Raw genomic sequence first — 23,711 nt, 5'->3', positions numbered from 1 at the left:
CTGCTGTTATCCAGCACTGTATATTTTTTTCTGCATTTGCAAAGCTGCTTGAAAGCGTAACCGTTGATTTTTTTTTTTTTTTTTTTCGTTTGCTGTTGGAGCAAACGGGTTCACAAGCAAAAATTTAATTTGCTGTGGTCCCCCGTTCACGTTTACCCAACTATGACGACTTCCGCTTCGCGAACGCGGACGTGTGAAAAGAGTCTTTCTAGCAAGTCAGTCCACTGTCGGCCATCTTTGGAAAGCTCTCGGGAGTTTAGAGTAGGCACAATGCCAGTGAAGCTCCTATCTACTTGAATGAAGAAAGACCAACATTTAAAAAACGGTTGGCCAAGATTACGATCAAAGAACATATTTCAAATCAGCAATAAAATCTGACAATACTGATATAATAAATTGCGATTCTTTTTCTCATATTACGCTAACAAACGCAATTTTCCCGCCTTGTATAGCTATTGCGCGTGCGCGTTGTAGAGTTGATTGACAGGTGATGTCTGTATCTAAAAGGTGATAGGCTATTTTAATTGTAATGCGGGACTTCCTTTCTACATCCGTTGACCGTTGGGCGTTCCAATTTCTCCCATTCATTTAAATAGAAGTGGCCCGTCTCTGCTAAATATTCTCTGGTTTAAAAGGAACACCCGTCAAATATTTTTGTATATGTATAAATCTGACGCATTTAATGTAATGTTTTTATTCAGTTGTTATTAAGTCCTCAACAGCTGTCTCTGTATTTTTCCATGCGATCAAACAGCCGCTGTTTGAAATTCTGAACTCATCCGTTACTTTTAATAAGGAAACTTATGTGTCACTTTTGTTTTGAATGTGATCAAATTTCTGACCGGAAGTTGCGTGTATTATTGAGTCACACTTCACCCCACTTCACCAAACACTTCCAAAAAAAAGTCTTACGGCCGGCAAGGATCCGTTGAGATGGGATTGTGGAGTTTGTCAGCTGTAATAACTATCCTTTAAACCGTAATCGGCGTTTGAAGTGTTAACTCTGTGGGCTTTGATATGATCGACACTTATTTCTCACCGTTATATCTGTTTGACTAACAGTCAAGCAGTAAAAAGGAAGCAGGAGAGGAAAAGGGACAGACTGCGCACCGCTGGCCCACTAAACACACACGGCAACATTAGTTAAAGGGGCACGATTGTTTATCAACCTACAAAATAGCCACAGTATCTCATTTATATTAGTGTAAAGACAAATCAGAGAACCCCAAGACTATGTGAAGTCTGGACTGGTTGTGTAGTTGGATATTAAGGTTTGTTTTTCGTGCTAAAGAATTGTTTTGTGTGCTTGTGCTGATCGATCACATATATAATCGCTTCACTGACGTGATCGATCATGGCCACAGATGTCATAGTGTCTGAAGAAGTCTCAAACCAGACAGACCCAAAAGATATGAACGCCAACAAAGGTAATCCCGAATCAGACACACCCAATCGGACATCCGAGACGCTGGACAACAGAAATATAAGTAGCCCTTTATCACCATTGTCGTCGGTTCATTCTGGAGAAGAAATATCTGAGGACTCCTCAACAGGGAATTTACTGCAGAATGGAAACAGTCCGATCATAACAGGAGATCCGCCACAGGAAGCAGCAACTCCAGACAATGGACAAAAACAAGCGTCGACAAGCGTAAGGACTTCAACTCCAGTCCGACTGCAGCCGACACTCTCTTCTTCAGTTGAACACAATGGAAGGTAACGTTATCACATTTGGATGTGTCTCAAAACACAGTGAGCTGACTTTCTAGGCAACATTGTTGGGCGTCTTAAGGCATCTTTACACTGGCACAGAAGCTTCATCTAAAGTTTACACAGAATGTTTAAAGGGATAGTTCACCTACAAATGAACATTCTCTCATCATTTACTCACCCTCATGCCATCCCAAACGAATATTTTTAGAAGAATATGTCAGCTCTGTTGGGCCATACAATGCAAGTGAATGGTAAACTGAACTTTTAAGCTCCTAAAGTACATAAAGGCAGCATAAAAGTAATCCATATGACTCCAGTGTTTCAATCCATGTCTTCAGAAGTGATATGATGAGTGTTGGTGAGCAACAGATCAATATATATTTTTTTTCTCCCCAATTTGGAATGCCCAATTCCCAATGCGCTGTAAGTCCTCGTGGTGGCATAGTGACTCGCCTCAATCCAGGTGGTGGAGGACGAATCTCAGTTTCCTCCACATCTGAGACCGTCAATCCGCGCATCTTATCATGTGGCTTGTTGAGTGTGCTACCGCAGAGACGTAGCACGTGTAGAGGCTTCACGCTGTTCTCCGCGGCATCCACGCGCAACTCACCACGCGCCCCACCAAGAGCAAGAGCCACATTATAGTGACTAAAAGGAGGTTATCCCATGTGACTCTATTTGGTTTGCTTAGGAGACCTGGCTGGAGTCACTCAGCACGCCCTGGATTCAAACTCGCGACTCCAGGTTTGGTAGTCAGCATCAGTACTCGCTGAGCTACCCAGCCCCCAAGAACAGATCAATATTTAACTCCTTTTTTTACTATAAATTCTCCTTCGTGTCCAGTAGGTGGCGGTATGCACAAAGATTGCGATTCAGCAAAAGCAGAAGAAGAAAAATGTGAAAGTGGAGGCTTATAGTAAAAAAGGACGTTCGTGCACATCAGACGCACACACGCATGATTCCCCGAGAACACCTGCATGAATCCTTGCCAAAAATTCATAGAATAATTCAATATAGTGTTTGAACTTGGTCATTTTGATATTTTAATGAGCTTTAAGACAAGCGTAAGATGTTGGGCTCAATAATTACTATAATTTTTAGAATTTAAATAGTGGTCACCGTTGCTGAGATGCATAGTGTATGGTAGAGTTATAAATAAGAAGTAGCTCATTTTTGCACATTATAAAATGCTTTATTGAATTGTTTTCTCTGTTGTTGCTATCGTTTATCCACCTGACTTGCATATTTAAAGATAATGAGGCAGCGCCGCTCGTCACTGGCAGAGCATAATAAATGGACAAAGATATTTCTCCACATTGCATCCATGTATTAAATGGATAGCTGTTTGATATTGAGCTAACATGTAGTGTTTGAAAAATACTGGCAAAACTATGTGCATATTAATTAACCTCTAGCGATGGTTCAATTCTAAGATTATTATTTTTTTTTATGTTTGTAATTTAGGAGTACCAACAATCATATATTAAAAAAGAATTATACCTTACTGTTATTGTGAGATGAAAATGAGGATCCACTCTGCCGGTGTCACTCAGTCACAGTCTGTAAAAACAGAAAACAGTGTGTGGCGCACTCGAGCGCGTTTAGAATTTTCCAACATAAAAAATCTGGTTTGGATTATTTATGAAAACTGGGACCGATATTGGACGCATTGTATCAACGCAAACATTATGGGGGGAAAAAAAATCTAGTTTTATGTTTCTAGTTTTGGTGAAACATCAGGGGACCCCGCTAGTTACGTTATTTTGGCCTTATGGGGTAGAGGTGGGAAAAAATATCGATATGTTAAAGTATCATGATATTTTTCCTTGTTATATTGTATCAATATTTGCACGTCAAATATGAATATTATTTACATTTTTCCACATTAATATTGTGGTGATAGGGAAAAATCTATCTTTGCCATATCAATCTAGGAACTGAACAACAGTCCCTTAGAAGGTGCAGTTATCATGCTTTACACATAATCACCCTCCCTTGCTAAAATTTATTATGATTTACAGTAGTAACATTAACTGAGGTATTTTGACAAAAATGTTAGTAACATATAAAATAGCCTAGCCTTTTAGGTGAAATCTATTATACTTCTGTGTATTTAAACTGTGTTGTAATAAATAATGTTTTTGAAGTGTTTAGGTGACTATTGTATTAATAAATACTATAATTTATTTTTAGAAAGACTAGCTGCATTGACATAACCACAGAAATAGGGAGCCATTATGTTCTTATATGCTTCTGGTTTTGCATTGTACATAGATATTAGGAAATAAACTGGCCTTTTTTGTAAACTGGTGCATTTACATAAATTTAACAATGCATTTGATGATTTGGAAACAATTTCGACAAGTCCGATGAAGACGAATGAGAAACATTGAGTGTAATATCGCAATATATCTGTGACACGTTTCTAGCTCTTTTATGAAGGAGGAAGCGGGAGCCGGGCAAACAATCCAACGTAAATCTTTTTTATTCATACACTTTCCAGTCTACAACAATTGTTTGCTTTTCAGCACAACACATAAATGCACAGATCAACTCTGCTGCGTGCGTCTCTCTCCTCTCCGGTGGTCTGGACTGCCCTTTTATCCCTCTCCAGCTCTCTATGCAACACAAAACAGCTGTTTAGAGGTGATTTCCCACAGGTGTCAATCCTTACCGTTCTTCCTTTCCCGGCCTCGCTCTCCACAGATGTCACTCTTCCACATCACCACAATATCGTAGTTTTGAATCGCAGTATATACCAAATATATCGTATCGCCAGTTACCTTGTGATTCCCACCCCTATTATGGGGGGTCCAGGACCGCCCAAACCCCTCCTCAGTTCGAACAGTGACTTTGTTATATTGTCCTTGCAATAAAAATAGCAGTGTGGTTCTGCAATTCGTTTGTCTACAGTAAAACATTGCATGAAACAAATCTTTTATGGGATATTTTACTGCGAGCTTAGTGCAAACGAATTGCTGAACTTTGCTGCAATTTTTTATTTATTTATTTATTTATTTTTATCCCCTTTTCCCTCCAATTTGGAATGCCCAATTCCCAATGCGCTCTAAGTCCTCGTGGTGGCATAGTGACTCGCCTCAATCCGGGTGGCGGAGGACGAATCTCAGTTGCCTCTGTGTCTGAGACTGTCAATCCGCGCATCTTATCACGTGGCTTGTTGAGCGCGTTAACGTGGAGACATAGCGCCCCACTGAGAGGGAACCACATTGTAGCAACCACGAAGAGGTTACCCCATGTGACTCTACCCTCCCTAGCAACCGGGATGATTTGGTTGCTTAGGAGACCTGGCTGGAGTCACTTGCTGCTATTTTTAATGCCATGAGAATATAACAGGCACAGTGATATACATATTAAATAATGTACATTAAGACAAAAACAAGTGGACTTAAACAGACCGGATTTATGTTTGCAGTAAATAGGTTTCATGAACTGCAACTATTTATTTTTAAGTATTTAATTTTCAGGGGTGTGTATTAGCTGCACATCCAGTGCAGGTGTTTGCCAGTTGATAATAGCACCACCAACGCGCCGGACTGAGCAGCTGCAGTGACTCTGGAAGAATGGCAATAAGCTCTTATCTCATTGGTCTGTCAGATTTCATCGCAGTCCGAAGGAAAAAAAAAAATGGGTTACACTTTATTTTACAGTGTCCTTGTTACAGTGTAGTTATACAAGTAAGTACTGAGTAATATTAATTAACAACATGTGCTTACTGTAGGGTTAGAATTTGGATTAGGGTTAGTTACTTGTAATTATGCATAATTTACTTTTATTACATTAGTCAATACATGTAATATGTGTAACAAGGTCACTGTAAAATAAAGTGTACAAAAATCATACCACTCTCCCTAAAAAAAATAGATGGCCGATTTGTCTGACAGATGTGAAAAGTGCCATAGGAATCCATTGTTCCCATTCAGAAGCTCGTTTGGAACGAACAATTACACCGAAAAAATGGGGTTTGGTGTGAACTGGCCTTTAAAGTAAAAAAAACAATGTTTTATTGCATATATTAAAATAAGCATAAATAAAAGGCAGTACCATGGGATGTACAAATTCTTTACAATTTCAATTATTTATCTCTTTTTTTTTTTTTTTTTTTTACATTGTGGTAATGAGAATATCATAGTGACCATCTTCTTTGCATTGCGGTAATGATACTTGGGCAGTCAAATGTGCGTATTTGTCGTTGAAAATAATGTTACAAAAAATCTTAAAACAAGCTTTATTTTCTATGTAAAAATATAACTTCTTATTTGTTTCTTTTGATTTTGGAGTAAAATAGGATCAGGGAATCACTCGACAGCATTTGCTGCATGTGCCCTATTATGCCCCAAAATGATGTCTAAGTAGGCAGCTCACTATGTTTTGATGCAGCCATTGGCTGTCACTATCTTTTATGCATCTTTTATTGTCACCTTTTCAAGGGTGTGGTGGCATGCAAAAGGTAAGCCTGCAGGCCATATATTCCTACCGTTTAAAGCTGAAGTGTGCAATTTCTGAGCCACCAATTGGAAATCGCCCCAGATTGCCATTGATCAAACGGATAAGGTGTGTCCCAAACCGCACACTTCTGCACTACTCTGCATCATTTTGGAGTGTGAGTAGTATGTTAACTGAAAATGCAACAAAAAGAAGTGTACTATGATTACCCAGATGATGTATTTCCTCAACTGTCAAAATGGTTCAACCCATCATGCACTCAGTGCTTGCGGCTTGCCGTACGTAGCGGAAGAAGCGGAGTTGCTGGTCTGAAAAAACAATTGTAAATAATGGAGAATGTAGCAACTAGCGAAACTTCAGTAAAGACAGCACCTTACAAATGCTTGAATGCTTTACTGTCACCCCATGCTGTGTGAATATGTGCGTTGTTTGAGATACAAGTAATGAACTGAGGTTGGCTAACGCGCTAAAGCTAGCGGCAACACCGCGTGCGTTGGAAATACACTACATGGCAGAGTGCATAGTGTATATTGGAAGTGCATAGTGTATAGTGCATCATTTGGAACACAGCTATAGCACCGCCCCAACTGAAGCTATTGACGAAGTCAGTGTTGTTGTGTCTCATGTGACGGGTTGCTCAAAACAAATGGAAATTTTCATAGCACCACAGAGACACAGTGTTTACTGTTTTTGAGAAAATTAACCTATGAATGGCTTACTAAGAGAATAGTTGTCTGTGAATCTTAAGCTGGGATAAGAGAAAGTATTTTAACACTGAAAAATTTGCACACAAGTATTGAACAAGCAATACGAGTGATGTTGCGTTCATTTGTATAGCTTCAACAAAATATTCACCACCTGGCATTTTTGGGACTTCAAATTGACATACCTCATAAAGTCTAATTCAGAGAGAAGTGTGCAGTGTGTGATTTAGACATTTTGGCTACATTCAAAATAGCAGTGCCGATTTCTCGGGGCCAGCAAAGCCTTCTCTGCTGGCGTAATATGCCTAATAAATAAATATTTTTTCATCCTTTCATTGTCATTGACCTTTTTGCAAATGTATTTTGAATTGCTTTCCACACCTAATTCATCTACAAACGAATAGCAAAAAACAAAAAGTTTATCCTATCAGAATTTATTCCTCGATGCTTACAAGCAAAGTGTGACAACTGTTTCACAAATCACATGCCTGAAGCCGAGCTCCTTAGCCGAAGCAGCGCGTGAGTCTGAGCTCCACCCCGTCAGGCCTTCAGAATTCCACAGAATCCCTCAACAGTGCAAATGAATAGGCATCGAAAGACAGATTGTCAGATTCATCAGCCAATCAGATTGATTTATTTGTTCTTGGTGGGTGTGATCTTTAGGATATGTCCCAGTCCAGGCCTTCTAGCTGGCCTTGAGTGACACAGTCCTGCTTTAAGGGATGTACGCAATTTGAAAGAGCGCGAGATCTTGCTGACGAGTCGGCTGTCATCACTGCCTCATCACCATTGAGAAAGAGATCCTTATGGATTTACAAACCTGAGATGTTCTGCATGATCGTACGATTGATTAATTAAACAGGAAAGGAGGACTGATTTTCACTTCAAGCTAATTGGCAAGTGCTTTTTGTATTGTTATAGCAACATCAGGAGTTTTCTAAGTGTAAATTAGGCTGCTTGAGTATTCAGTGTCAGATCATGTTTTGAAAAGTAACCGTGTATCCTGATGAAACAAAATTTATTGCAAGCAAAATTTAAATCGCAAATATTATTAGAGAGCTTTTTCTTGGTATTAGACCTCCTTGGTTCTGGCTTTCGTGCGTGGACGTGTTTTTAAAATGTCAATTGGTATTATTAGTTGACTGCCACGTAATGTATGATTCATTGTGAAACTGCTTCCTTAATGGCATGAATTGCACTGAAAGCCTAGATTTAAATTCAAGGGCTGTGGCTGCAAAATAGCACACCACTATACTCTTACTATGTGTAGTGTATGTAGTATTTATATAGTGTGTCCAGTATGCAACTTTCTGTATGGAATACCTGGTTATCCTTCTACATCATCCAAAATGTGCAGTAGGCAACAGAGCACTTTGCAAGGAAAACTACTGTATCTCATAATGCAATGAACCTACCTTGACCTACCATTTCCAGTGTGACAATTGATATGGAAGTAATGTCAGATTATGTGATATTAGTACCAATCACCCATTTACATTTTAGTCACCTACATTATATTGCATTTAGGATTTGTAATCCAAGCCCAAACTAAACAGAACAGTTTAAAGCCTATTTTTCCAAGGACTTAAGTCAGTGACATGAGAGAACATGCCCTGTTGTGTCCCATGATGACACAGTCTTTCCCAAACAGTTCAGTGTGAATTGCAGCTTGACTCAACTTGCTAGGGGTGGGTGGCATATAAAGAGGAGCAAATAGTCCCCTTGGAGGAGTATGACGACTACCACATGGATGGCATGGCAATTAGCTCCCTTCCACAGTTAACCAGTGTCCATGTCTCCCCCTCACATCTGAGTGTCAGTATTTCTTTGAAATGCCTAAACAGCTGGTGGATGAATAACTTCTTTTGCTGGGCCTAATTAATTAAAATCATGAGACATAGCAGCCTTATGTACTCACAACAAACAGCACAACATTAAACAGGCCAGACTTCTGATTAAAGTACTGAAAATGTCATTTTACTTGCTATCTCGTTTTGGGCTGTGTTTGGCACAGAAAAATGTGGCTGTGTTCAGAATAGCATACTACTCTTACTATTTCTTGCGGCGTATCGTGGCATAAGCCACGATACACTGCATCTTAAAGTCTCGGACACTTTAAAGCAATGGTCTTATTTGGTAATTCAGAGTTCCTTTCACTTGTTTCGGAGGTAGATTTGCAGTAACTTCAAGTGTTTGTAGCTTTGTGATAAATGCCGCATCAATGAATGAGTGTCAACCAATATCGGACTTGTACTTTTGGCCCTTTTCAACACAGATGTATTGGATTTTTTAGTGAGTGAATCACATGCTATACATTGCGATCAGCCCAGGTAATTAGATGTGATTCATAGCTGAAACGGTTGCTTAATGGATTTGTTCATTGTTTTTTGCTTCAGTTTTGAGCACCAGGAGTCGGTAGCTACAACAGAGGCGCGGCTGAGAATGGAAGGGGTGGAGCTAAAGGAGGAGTGGCAAGATGAGGACTTTCCCAGGTAGGAAGGTATTTTTACATATAAAGGTGGGCAGTATGACCGAAATATCACCGTATGAGTAATTTTATATCATAGTGATTATATATATATATATATATATATATATATATAACAATATAGTTAATTTTATTGGAAACTAAATTTGTATTTTATTTTTATGTATATGCAGTATATGTTACATAACCATGTAGCAATGCCTATTTTTTGATAATCTGGTGAAATGCTTTACAAATAAATGATACAGTACTTCATCTCATTTGATTGTCTCGTTGTTTTAGTTTGAACTATAAGTTTATTCATAACAAATTAATGAGTCATCTGGCATCAGGGCTAAAACAGCTGTTTTAATTTATTTATTACTGCTTCAAAGCAGAAGACTCAAAACGGTAATACATTAAAAAATCTGATTGGATGAGCAATGTTAAAAAACATTGTAAAATAGCCAATATATGCACACGTGACCACATATTTGAATGGGATGTTTTAAAATTGCACCGCTGACATACTGTGGTTTAAACGGCATCGCAGAATCTCTTCCAGTTGACACTATATGGGTGTTTTTTTTATTTTATTTCATGTCCCAGGGGTTGATTTTTGATTGATTTTCTATTTTTTCAGCAGATTGATTTCAACATTTCATTTGTTATAAGGAAGTCGCATTAAAACCTTTTACCGTAAAAAAACCTTTTACCATGCTTTCATTTATTTCTGGTACTTTTCAGATGCATTTTATGTGTAGATTTGATTTAGGTTATCAAGGTTTTAGCCTTGACTCAGACTTTCAATATTTTACAATACAAATTATGACATGTTTAAAGCTATTACAATCTAAAAAAGAGTTAAATAATCAAAACAATGTGTTAATTGTGTAACTACATGTTGTTCTGCAAAATTATCAGAAGATTCACATTTGCTGCTACTGAGGTTGAGGACCAGGTAAGTTTAGGAGTAGGGATAGGTTAAGGGTAAGGGTTGGGATAGAAAAAAGTGTAACTACAAATGTAATTAAATGCAGGTACTTAATTTTATTTCAAAAACTTTAAAACTCATATTTCCTTCACGGAATTATATACATACTATACAGACTTTGAGATGTGAGACACTGTGGTGAGAATTTTATGCATCTTCTGTGATGTATATACATACATTTTTGAACATTGTCAGTAGACAAATTGAAAAAAACAAAAAGAAAATATTTTACCACTTTCCAGAAGTCCACATAGCTAAAAGTGCTTGAAGAAACACCTACATATTGTCACATGATGTCTACTATCGTACTACCTAGCCCTAGTGTGTGGTTATCCAAATTATTACGGTAATACTGTAATGTTGAACATGTTTTCTTTGGGTTGCTAGGCCACTCCCTGAGGAGGAAGATATTCAGCTTGATGAAGAGCTCTTCTCTAGATCTGCTGATGGAGCACCTGGTAGGCCATTATGATATACACATTTGTTGGTACTTTCAGGATGAGTAATTTAGACCACAAAAAGCTTTCATGCTTTGTTTATGGTCTAGACTTGTATTATGATCTTCTGTGTATTTTGTAGATGATCTGGTAGAGCTTTTGTTCTTTGACCTTAATTGCAGCTCCGCAATCTTATGGACTGAACAGTGCTAAGAAAACCAAAAAGAAACTTTTGGCCCCGGACATCAGCCTGAATCTGGACCACAGTGAGGGATCGGTCCTTTCAGACGAGCTGGATGACAGTACAGAACTGGACCTGGATGGTATAGACACCCCCTCCGACAACAGCAACGAGTTTGAGTGGGAAGGTATGACAGTGGTGTTCAGTTTTTATTTACTTTTTGTGTCATTATGTTTAACATTTCAACTCTAAAGAAAACTGCAGAATGTTATATAATCCCAAAAAGCAACCAGACTAATCTAATCAAGTAACCTTTGTACAGTCATGTCAACTCACAAACTCTTTTATAGTAAAAACTGTAGTAGTAGAAATGTTCCTCTAGTTTTGATGCCCCATTGCTAGATACTAACATTACATGGACATGGGTCAGACATTGTACAATTTTACAATTTTACATTGTACTATTTTACTTAGTAAATTAGTGTTGTGTGTTCTTGTATTTCTGTCCTTCTGCTCTGCTCTCTCTGTGCTGGAAGGATTATTTCTTCTCATTGGTTTGCGACAGGCCAAAGGCCTGCGGTTTGTGGTAAGGTTACATGGATGGTTGTTTACTTTCATTCGAACCCTGATCAAATCCTTAATAAACAGCCTTGATTTCTTTTATTTGTTGTGGTTTCATTTTGAGATGTCACCCATTTTGTATGGTATGGAATGCAACTACAAATCAGGCATTATCCACTATTTTGTGTTGGAAAATGTTGTCGATGGTTGGATTTTGATTTCTGCATGTTTTTACCTCCAATCTCATCAGATCTGATTCTTTTAATCAAGCGCATTTTTGGTGTCCTGATCAGCATTACTTTTTTTTTTTAAATAAAATTGGAAGAGTGTTGCTTTTTGAATTATTGTGTCAATGTTTTGCACATCTGTTGGCATTTTAAAACTGCCTCCTTCAGGCTTATAAGCACTTACCTCATTCATGAATCTTTCGTAAATATTTAAATTCGTCATTTTCGTAAATTCTTAGTAATGGACCTTCACGAAAACCTTCCTTCAGATTCACGAACCTTCGTACTTCCCAGATTTATTAGTTCAACGTGTATGTTAGTGCATTCCAAACGTTCGTAAATAGGGGCGTGTGCACGTTCATTCACAATTTTCATAATTCACGCCCATGAAAACGGCATATAAGAAAGGTACCAGACTCGCTAGTAAATGAGAATAGGGATATGCAGAACAGTAATGAAAGGGTTTTTAAAATTAAGTGCATTCAAATCACAGAATTTTGATTTAGCAAACACACTGGTGTGGTCACAAAGAAAGTGAAGAACTTAATGTCATCTCATGTTTTGGCTGCCGTAGGTTCTTTGGTGAATCAAACTGTCCAATAGGTCAATAAAAGTGGTTTGATATGTAGTGTTAGTGTAAAAAAATTTCAGTTCATGCCAGCAGGAGGATGTCCACCACCTTTAACATTAGCCATCTGGTTCAATTGAGCACATTGCCAGCATCATTGGTAAAACTTCTCAGGTAAATCATGATGGTAACAGTATTATGCTTGCAAGTGATGCAACTGAAGAATCTTCAGAGAAATGAATAGAATGACTGAAGATCTTTGACTGAAATTCTGTAAGCTAATAAAGATTTGCAAGATACGACAGTTCTTGCCAATCTTTAAATATGACATGTTCTTAGGAGTGCCAACCCTTCTACATATTGTGGCGATTATTATTTCTGGATTGTGCATTTGATTTCACTGAGTTTTTACAAAGTGTGTAACTAATGAATTATTAATAAACCGTTCGTTTTTCATATCTGCGTTTTCATGCTTATAACCAATATGCCAACGGTTTTAATTTGGTCAATAATTGGTCAATAAATATCAGCCATCAATACATCGGTGAATCCCAACTTGTAATAGGATTTGAAGTCATTCTTGTTTGGCTACAGCAAAAGACCACAGGACAATTTAGATTTTTTTGAAGACTTGACAGAGTAGATCGCCACAATAATATCTGAATTTCTGTTTTATAGCAAATCAAAAACTGTCATTCTTAATCATATAAATGCATGTACGGTTAAGGCTGCACCCTAAAAAAGAGCAAAATACAGGCACGCATTCACACAAAAGCAAAGTGTTAATAAGTCCCTTTCATATTCCTTGTCAGATGACCTCCCAAAGCCTAAAAGCACAGAGTTGCTGTGTAAAGGAGTGGAGTCGGTGCGGGAGTACTCCAGCCCTGAGGAACGGGAGGAGGGCCGTCGCTGGAGAGTATTCCGCATCGGAGACCAGGACCACAAAGTGGACATGAAGGCCATCGAGCCCTACAAGAGAGTTATCAGTCACGGAGGTCAGTGACCGCACCTTTCCTTTCCCATGCATGCTGTGTGTTATCTGTACCTTCAATGTCAATAGACACAAGGACATTTTGTATTAGTACCATACAGGAAGTCGATTCCTATTTTAAGGAAGCATGTTTGAAAAGATTTTTTGGACATGGTTCTGTGGTAAAACTTTTTTTTTTTTTCTTACATATATCAAGGAAGAAGCATGATATGCTTTAAAGAACTTTAGAGTACCATGCAAATATGGTACATTGAATGTGGTAATAGTATTATGCTACTGTCAAAAGCTGAAGACACTTTTCTCGGTTTCAGTGTTGGAGTTACTGTGCTTTGTGTTTTTTAGGGCAGTATGATGTTATCATTTGATACCATTACTGTACCTTGGTACTGCCACGGTATTTTTGTTTTCTTTTGTATGGTTTTGATGGCATTTAGCTGCATGCTTACACATAGAACAGCACCTCCTGTTATTTTTTTAGAGTAGTACTGCAGTATTTATTGTCCACTGATGGGGGCAATACCACCACAAACCTGTCATGACTAAAGAAGTGGCTGGTTAAGCCCTTCCAGAACATCCCTCAGTCAGAAGAGCCGGTTACCATCTGTCTCTCTTTTCTTCTAGTCCTCCCCCCTCCCTTTCACAATCTAACAGCTGTTGTTTTCATTCTTAAAAAGCCATTTTGCATTCTGTTATACAATGAACAATTACAAAGACTCCAGGCTGAGTTGTTGGATCGAATGAGTCAACCTGTTTAATTGCTATAAAACTGCAAGCTAATGTTGAAAGGTTCATCTTGAGGACTTCTGGTAGCTTTATCGAATTGGTTCCCTTTTTTTACAGGTTACTATGGTGATGGACTGAATGCTATCATCATCTTTGCCGTTTGCTTCATGCCTGAGAGTAATCAACCAAATTACAGATACATCATGGATAATCTTTTCAAGTAAGTTCTGCTTTATCTGTTATTTCGAAATCGAGTTTGTCAATCCTTCCTCTCCTGTGTGTCAATAGAGACTGTATGATTATAGTATTCTTTTAGAACCAGTACTTTGACTATCAGAATTTGTTCCTTATTGTACAGTTGATTATGTTACGGGTGGGTAAAATAGATGAAACTACATTAAACTGGTGAGATAGCATTAAACTGCCGTGAAACAAAGTGATAGTCCACACTAATAGTGATGCAGTAGTCTCTGAAAGAGGTTTAACAGACAACCCCAAATAAATTATGGTGAAATGTATGTAGACTATGTTGTCAGAATTTATGTTTTAAGCAACTTTGAAAATAACAATGAAGTCTTCATCTGATGCCTCAAAACATTAAAGGATCTTGTTCCTCTTTCAGGTATGTCATAGGAACTCTAGAGATGCTTGTAGCTGAGAACTATTTGATTGTATATCTGAATGGAGCCACTTCACGCCGGAAGATGCCCAGTGTGGGCTGGCTCAGGAAGTGCTATCAGCAAATCGATCGGAGGTGAGACTCGCTGATGTCTTGATTTTGAAAATGTTTAAAATTTGTTGAAGAATCTCATTGTCAGTGTTTACCAACACAGTTTAAAGTTCATGTTTAAAAAATGAAGGAATAGTTCACTAAAAAAATCCATTCCAAACATGTAATTTCTGATGAGGGTGAGTAAATTATAACAGTACAAAATAACAAACCTTTTAAGTAGCTTTTGCAATAATTGCGACTGTTAGAATGACTTTTGAACCCAAAATGCATGGCTAACTTTTCCCCCCTAGTATGTACACTCACTGAACACTTTATTAGGAACACAATGGTCCTAATAAAGTGCCCGACGAGACTTCTGCTGTTGTAGCCCATCCGCCTCAAGGTTCGACATGTTGTGCATTCTGAGATGCTATTCTGCTCACTACAATTGTACAGAGTGGTTACCTGAGTTACCGCAGTCTTTCTGTAAACTCGAACCAGTCTGGCCATTCTCCGTTGACCTCTCTCATCAACAAGGTGTTTGCGTCCACAGAACTGCTGCTTACTGGATGTTTTTTGTTTTTGGCACCATTCTGAGTGAACCCTAGAGACTGTTGTGCGCGAAAATCCCAGGAGATCAGCAGTTACAGAAATACTCAAACCTGTCCATCTGGCACTAACAATCATGTCACGGTCGAAATCACTGAGATCAAATGTTTTCCCATTCTGATGGTTGATGTGGACATTAACTGAAGCTCCTAACCCGTATCTGCATGATTTTATGCATTGCACTACTGCTACACGATTGGCTGATTAGATCATCGCATGAATAAGTAGGTGTACAGGTGTTCCTAATAAAGTGTTTAGTGAGTGTATATGTGGGTCAAAAATGACAATTTGATGCATATTATTTGTTTTAAAACTACTTGTTTTGTCTATTAAAATAAATTCAGTTGTAATTGACTCAACATGGTTCTGTGTCACAGGTTAAGGAAGAATTTGAAGTCTTTGATAATTGTGCACCCATCCTGGTTTATTCGCACCCTCCTGGCCCTCACAAAACCTTTTATAAGGTCAGATCATGACTAGTTACTTGTATGTTTCAGCTGTTGATCTCCTGAAGTGAATGCAGCCTTATTAAATTTATAAAACCTCTTCCACTTACAGCTCAAAATTTAGCCAGAAAATCAAGTATGTGTACAGCCTATCAGACTTGGCTGAGCTTGTCCCCATGGAGTATGTTTCCATACCAGAGTGCATTAAACAGTAAGTTTCCTTTTAATATGCTTCATAATCTTTGCTCTGCCTATTAGTGAACAACTTCCTTTTTCTGCAGAAAATTCTCAGTTTCTACCGTATATAACTTTCACTGAAACAACTTTCTCAACCAGTTGGACTAAAAAAAAAAGTTTTGTTTTATTCCCTCTTCAGATGCTCTTCACTTAGCAGTATTTAATCTTTATAATTGTTTACTGATAAAGTCCTATCTGCACCCAAGTGCTACCTGCTATTGGCTGTGATATCTTCAGAAACTTTCAATGCCCTAACCCCTTCTCCCTGCCTTTCCTCTAAGGTTTGACGAGGAAAAAACTAGGAAAAAACGTAAAAGGTATCTGTATTTTTACTCCAGAGATTCCTGAAAAATCTCTGTAGACATGATCTGCATTGCACGAAACTAACAACTGATTGTTTGGCTTTTCAGTGTTACTGAATTCAGTGTGCACTTTGTCATTGGACCAAAAAATAGCTTTTTAAGCTTCTTTTCCACCTTGATTGCCATTTAAGATGCTCATTTACTTCTGTGTGCCATCCTTACTGTTATCATTTGTTGCAAATGCAGCTCATATTTGGTGTTGCACTGTGAAAGGTGCACTCAGTAATACTTCTGTTTGTTGCGGTGGTTTATAATTCTGCATTGAAACTACGGCATAGTCTTTACATAGTGATTTGCATTTATATTTAGGCATTGGTGGGTTTGTCTGTGTCGTTCTCCAAGTAAACAGCAAAATTACTAATGTATTAAGAGAAATTGCCTTAATTTCTTTATTATACAAAATCAATGTAATTTGTGGATTCAAAAGTATTTATTATACTTTTTTATACTTTAGAATTTATTAAATTATTGCCAAAAAGATAATCAGGACAGTATGCTGGACTGTCCACGTGCAGCCCAGTTTTTCTAGACATGCAGTCAGTCCACATGCGCCTGCTGTCCACTGTACTAAAAGAGTATCACAAAGCAGTCGTAGTGTGCATGCGGCGAACATGTACGTATGGGCTTGCAATCAAAAGAGTGTACTTTAAAAGAAATTATGAGATTTCTTTGTAAATCACGAAAGTATTAAAGAAAATTAGGAAGCGGTGCCTTTAACAGCGTGTGCTATGGCATACCGGGGCGGATTCCAATCGCAAGTGATCCTCTCTATGCCCTACTCGCTTTGAATTTCCGAGCCCTTGAAGTGGGTACTCTGAAGGGAACATTGCATTACTGAATGAATGTATGCTTGGCTAAGAGTCTTGTGGAAGGGCCCTTCGAGAAAAGATTAATTTTCTCACTTTCGTTTGGATAGAGCTTTCGAGGGGCTTCCCCTTCCTGAAACAGGGCCCTTCAAGGGAGTTTAATGCAGTTTGAAATTCAACCTTGAGCATCGAGGTGGCGTTGCCTCAGTATAGTAACAGGTCAGATAAAAAGTCAACTCTATGTATTGTATTTTAAGTTCATCAAAAGAATAAAATTTGATTGGTACCGCATTTCCCGATGTGGCCCCTGTACCAAAAAACTTTGCCCACTCCTGCCCTAGCCTGTAGCGCTGTAGATGCAGTATCATGCAAAATCAAGTTCTTAGTTACCGATGCCATTGTAGAAATCCACTTTTTGCTGTCAGCCATGATTAATTCATTCCACAAGTGAAAGCGTCCAATTGTAGGGGAGATATCAAGATAAAGCGAGTGATTTCCATCTGGTCATATGATCTCAACATGGCGGCACTCATGAATGTGCGCACAGCAATATATTTACAATGAAGCAGCTTTTTCTCTAAGACTGACATGACTAGAGTCTTCATCTCATATGAGTGCAAATCATTTAAAAAATATTTTTTAACTATTCATTTCTCTTTTAAAAGTTTAGCAATTAGCAATAAAATCACTGAGTGCACCTTCAAATTTGTGCTGAGCACGTTTTGTCACACTAAATTTCCAACAGCAACCATTTTGACTCTCTTCAAAGTTCCATCACATTGGAATCAACTTTCATTACAAAATCCAAAGAGGCTACTGAAAATCAGTGTCATAGAATAAACAGGATTTACTGAATCTAAATCTGAAACGTGGCACTGTTACTGAACTTTGTTTTTGCACAAATGTACTAACTTGCATGTGTTTAAAATGAACATCCCAGATTTCGATTCTGATGTTCTGTCCTCTCAGTACCGCTACTGTTAATATGGTATGTATGACCATGCTAATACATTCAGACTTTATGGTGTAGAATTTAAGACTTCAGTCACAGGTGGTTCACGTCTGTCTTGACTGTCTTCCATATAGCACATGATTTGTATGAAATGCATTGTTGGCCAATGCACATTCTCACTGCTCGCTGCATGTTCCACCACTGACCACCCCTACACATATTCGCATTCTTTGTGTAAATCTGTGACAGTAGCGGTCATAAGGGATGAGATTATTTCATTCTTTTAACTCCTGAAGTGTTTGTATTTAAAGATGTTGAAGATTCTCTTAATTTATATTTTGAGATGTGTCTCAAGCTTTAGAAATATATGTAATTTACCTCTTTTTATGGTAAAGGAATGGCTTGTCCAAAAATAGAAATTCTGTCATTCCAAACCCATATGAATTTTTCTTATGCGGAACAGAAAAGGAGATGCTTTAAATAATGTTGTGGTTAAGGCTGCTGATTTAACACATTAATTCAGTGTGTTTAATTATATAAAAAATGTGTTAAAACATTTACACAATTAATCATGCTACCTGACCGCACGAAAATTCCATAATAAGGAATTTTCCTACCAACTGAACAATTCAAGCTTGAAAGGCCAACTCTGTTTTTGCGAGTCTCAGTCTGTTGGTGGCAGTCAGCACAACTCCAGCTATACAGGTAACACGCAGCTGTACAGGCAACAAACCGACAACTCTTTGAAGACTGCTGGAGAGAGCGGAGTGCACAGGTCTCGGGACACATTTTTAAAAAAAGTTTTATAAACTACATTTATATTGACAGCATCCAAAAAAATGCATTTTATAGCTAGAGACACTGAAAATCTGTGAAATGCTATGCAACCACAGTGAGATGCTCCAAAAGTGTCCCTTTTAGGCATTTATACAGACGGAATGCAAGAACACATCCTGTGAAAGCAGCCCAAGTCTACAGACTGACGAACTCAGTTGCAAAATGGATTGCTGTGGACTGTGTACCAATGATAGATTTATGTTCAATGATACAGCAATTAATTAAACAATTTATTGACTTTTAAAGCCAAATTTTGTATTGTCTAATCTATCCTTTACATGTCTGCCACAGTAATATAATGTCTTTGAATTATCTGGGAAAAAAAAAAAAATATATATATATATATATATATATACACACACACACACACACACCGATCAGCCACAACATTAAAACCCACCTGCCTAATATTGTGTAAGTCCCCCTTTTACCGCCAAAACAGCGCCAACCCGCATCTCAGAATAGCATTTTGAGATGCCATTCTTCTCACCACAGTTGTAAAGAGCGGTTATCTGAGTAACAGTAGACTTTGTCAGTTTTAACCAGTCTAGCCATTCTCTGTTGACCTCTCATCAACGAGGCATTTCCGTCCACAGAACTGCCGCTCACTGGATGTTTTTTGTTTTTGGCACCATTCGGAGTTAATGCTAGAGACTGTTGTGCATGAAAATCCCAGGAGATCAGCAGTTACAGAAATACTCAAACCAGCCCATCTGGCACCAACAATCATGCCACGGTCCAAATTACTGAGATGAATTTTTTCCCCATTCTGATGGTTGATGTGAACATTAACTGAAGCTCCTGACCTGTATCTGCTTGATTTTATGCACTGCAATGCTGTCACACGATTGGCTGACTGGATAATCGCATGGATGATTGTTGGTGCCAGATGGCTGAGTATTTCTGTAACTGCTGATCTCCTGGGCTTTTCACACACAGTCTCTAGAGTTTACTCCGAATGGTGCCAAAAACAAAAAACATCCAGTGAGGGGCAGCTCTGCAGATGGAAACGCCTTGTTGATGAGAGGTCAACAGAGAATGGCCAGACTGGTTCGAACTGGCAAAGTCTACGGTAACTCAGATAACCGCTTTGTACAGTTGTGGTATAGCAAAATAGCATTCTGAGATGCGGTTTGGCCCTGTTTTGGCAGCATGTGGGGGACCTACACAATATTAGTACAACATTAATGTTGTGGCTGATCGGTGTGTGTGTGTGTGTGTGTGTGTGTGTGTGTGTGTGTGTGTGTGTGTGTGTGTGTGTGTATATATATATAATTTGTATATACACTGGCGGCCAAACGTTTGGAATAATGTACAGATTTTGCTGTTTCGGAAGGAAATTGGTACTTCAATTCACCAAAGTGGCATTCAGCTGATCACAAAGTATAGTCAGGACATTACTGATATAAAAAAACAGCACCCATCACTATTTAAAAAAAGTCATTTTTTTAATCAAATCTAGACAGGCCCCATTTCCAGCAGCCATCACTCCAACAACTTATCCTCGAGTAATCATGCTAAATTGCTAATTTGTACTAGAAAATCACTTGCCATTATATCAAACACAGTTGAAAGCTATTTGGTTCATTAAATGAAGCTTAACATTGCCTTTGTTATTGAGTTGCCACAGTATGAATAGACTGGAATGTCTTAAGGTCAATATTAATTCAGATATGGCAAAAAAGAAACAGATTTCTCTAGAAACTCATCAGTCAATCAATGTTTTGAGGAATGAAGGCTATACAATGCTTGAAATTGCCAAAAAACGGAAGATTTCTTACAAAGGTGTACACTACAGTCTTCAAAGACAACGGAAAACTGGCTCTAACAAGGACAGAAAGGGATGTGGAAGGCCAGATGTACAACTAAACAAGAGGATCAGTACATCAGAGTCTCTAGTTTGAGAAATAGACACCTCACATGTCCTCAGCTGACAGCTTCATTGAATTCTACCCGCTCAACACCAGTTTCATGTAACAGTAAAGAGAAGACTCAGGGGTGCAGGCCTTATGGGAAGAACTGCAAAGAAAAAGCCACTTTTGAAACAGAAAAACAAAAAGGATAGACTGTAAGGTGCATGAGAAGTGCCCGACAAGACAGCCACATTTATGGCAAGTGCTACAGGATTTTTTAATATGAACTTTTTGAAATTGTAAAATTTTTTTCAAATTGTGATAGTAATTTTTCACATTATAAATGTCCTGACTATACATTTTGATAAGTTGAATGCCACTTTGGTGAATAAAAGTACCAATTTCTTTCCATAAGAGCAAAATCTGTACATTATTCCAAACTTTTGGCCGCCAGTGTATATTGCTTAAATTATTATATCATTGTTTATTTGGAGACCTTTTTAGGAAGAACTGATATATATATATATATATATATATGATTAATTTGATTAATTAATCGGTATCTCATGCAGTTAATTCATTTACAATATTGAATCAATTGACAACCCTAATAGGGATCCTTCTTTTAGCACTAAAAACAATTAACTTAAACTGTGAATGAGCCTCTATTGTTGACTTAAGTCAAGATTTTCAATGAAAAATGACTTAAATTTCATATTTCTTAGTTTTAAAGTGAGCACTATCCACTGCCATTGTGTTGTAATAACGTACCGAGACTTACATTAAAACATCACTTTTTGTGTTCTGCATAAAGTCAGAAAGGTTTAAAATGACAAAGTAAATTATGACAGTTTTTAATTTTTTGGGTGCATTATAACTAATATTTAGAAATTACGGGATATGGGCTCAAGGTTTATAGACTCAAATACAAGTGAAATTTTTTGAATTTGAGTATCAACTTTCAGAGGGGTTTGTTTTGGTAAGCCAGTTTGTACAATGAACACTGCAGAATCAACTGACTTGTTCCACATTAATTGATTAAAATACTCGCCTTGCTTGTTAAGTTTGTACAGTAATGTTTTAAACTCAATCAAAATATGTCTTTATGATCAACTAACCCTCTCAGTGTAAAGTCATGAGACCATTTTGTTATCCCTTTATGATGTCATTAAATTGTTTAAAACAATGTTGCGTTATTGCAGAGCTGAAGTTCTTTTCAAATCGACTGAACTTCGGCTGATGTCAGCTAGTGTTTGTGTAGATTTTGGCATGGTTTTGAAGCTGAGCGCTGTACATTATCATTGTACATTTTCTTTTCCCCCTAGGATTGACCAGGACATGCAAGGAAAAGTGGAGATTCCCACGGCTACAGTGCCAGAGTGAGCTGGAGGAATAAATGAATGTGTCGGATTTTAACTGGAGAACGCAAGATCTTGATGTCAAAAAAGTGCCTTTAAGGCCGTCACTGCCTATTACATTATGGAACCGTTTTTTTTTTTTTTTTTTTTTTTTTCTCACAATGTTGTGTTTGTGTGCCAAACGCCTGTCAGATGGCATCTGATTTCTGTGCGTCAAGTGTTTTAATAACCTTTTATGTATCATTTCAATAAGTAGATCCTGTCAACATTGTTCTAGATCCTATTGTATCTTGCTCATAGTTAAGGCACTCCGTTTTTTTGGACTAGTTGTTGCATGTTCTACATTTACATTTAAATATCTATATTTATATTCAAAAGGTGATAAAGGAGAAAGATTAATATATTTTTATGATTGAATTGTTATTTTTAGTGCCTCAGTCCTGCCTTGTTTGTTATCTGCTCACTAAACGTCTCATATAACATAAGATTCAAACTTGATTCAAAGACAAAACGATCGAGGAAACTATTGCATATTCATTAAATGGTTTGGGAGGGTGGGGTTCTTGTATGTTACATTCTTGCAAGTAAACTTCCACACATTGTCATTCTGTCTGAAACAACTGAATGCGCTACAAACACTCTGCAGCTACTCTTTGATTCTAAAGAAAAACAGGACATTTTTACAGAGTGGGGTATCTACAATCACGATATGAAGTCCTTTAGAGCAAAATAGGAAATTGTGTGCATTATTTTTAGGCTATTAATATTCTGCATTGTGGACTTAAAGTGAATGATGAGTGAGGATGTTATTCCTTAACATTCTGACTGTAGTGTTTCATGTAAGAAATTAAGTCGTAAGGGTTTGGAACAACATGAGGTTGAGTAAAACGTGACAGAATTTAAAATTAATTTAATGCTCTGATAGCCTTGACCCAAAATTCATCTAGATATATTGTGTCTGTCTTTTAGATTAGACACCAGTTGAGGCCGCCATATTGCCACTTTACGATCTTGTAATTGGCCTGCAAGTTTCAAAGGTTTGCAAGAAGACTCCTTTGAGTGAATATTCCCAGAAAGTAAATTCTCATAAGGGAAGTCATTAATTACGGTTAAATTAGTAATGCAATAATAATAACAACACACAGTCCCGCACAAAAAAAGAGTAGCCTACTAACTCAATGACTAAACATCTAGAATTATAATATTTAAAAAGTAAATAAAGGCTATCAAAACAATACCTTACAAGGCAATTTGTACAATGAAATGGGTTGTCTTACCAACCACACTGCCTTATAAACATGTTGAACAGTGAAAAAAAGAGCAAGACTTTCTATTTGATCTTTTTAAGCATTTTAATGAATAAATAGCCTATTCAGGGTTCAATTCAAGTTAAGCTCAATTGACAGCATTTGTGGCATAATGCACTTGTCCCTGCTTTAAAAAAGGAGGGTTAGGAATTCAATGGAGAATGGCCAGACTGGTTTGAGCAGACAGAAAGGCTATGGTAAC

At 37.7% G+C, this 23,711-nt stretch overlaps 1 protein-coding gene across 2 annotated transcripts; it reads left to right on the top strand.

Annotated features, from left to right (window-relative positions):
• The first annotated feature begins 864 nt into the window (after positions 1-864).
• LOC127436327 (BCL2/adenovirus E1B 19 kDa protein-interacting protein 2-like) lies at positions 865-22,807 on the top strand. 2 transcript variants are annotated; one of them, XM_051690420.1, is made up of 11 exons: positions 865-1,716; positions 9,278-9,373; positions 10,730-10,800; positions 10,962-11,147; positions 13,129-13,311; positions 14,148-14,250; positions 14,653-14,784; positions 15,729-15,815; positions 15,910-16,008; positions 16,316-16,351; positions 22,170-22,807. In XM_051690420.1, exons 1-11 carry the CDS (start codon positions 1,355-1,357, stop codon positions 22,225-22,227), a joined length of 1,413 nt encoding a protein of 470 aa, XP_051546380.1. In that variant the 5' UTR covers positions 865-1,354; the 3' UTR covers positions 22,228-22,807. The 2 variants fall into 2 exon arrangements, with proteins under 2 accessions (XP_051546380.1, XP_051546381.1); XM_051690421.1 differs by lacking the exon at positions 16,316-16,351.
• The last annotated feature ends 904 nt before the right edge of the window (positions 22,808-23,711 follow it).

Source organism: Myxocyprinus asiaticus, chromosome 46 (assembly GCF_019703515.2).
Source record: "Myxocyprinus asiaticus isolate MX2 ecotype Aquarium Trade chromosome 46, UBuf_Myxa_2, whole genome shotgun sequence".
Taxonomy (NCBI): domain Eukaryota; kingdom Metazoa; phylum Chordata; class Actinopteri; order Cypriniformes; family Catostomidae; genus Myxocyprinus; species Myxocyprinus asiaticus.
Note: the sequence above shows the minus strand (reverse complement) of the source record. Positions and strands in the feature narration are given on the sequence as shown.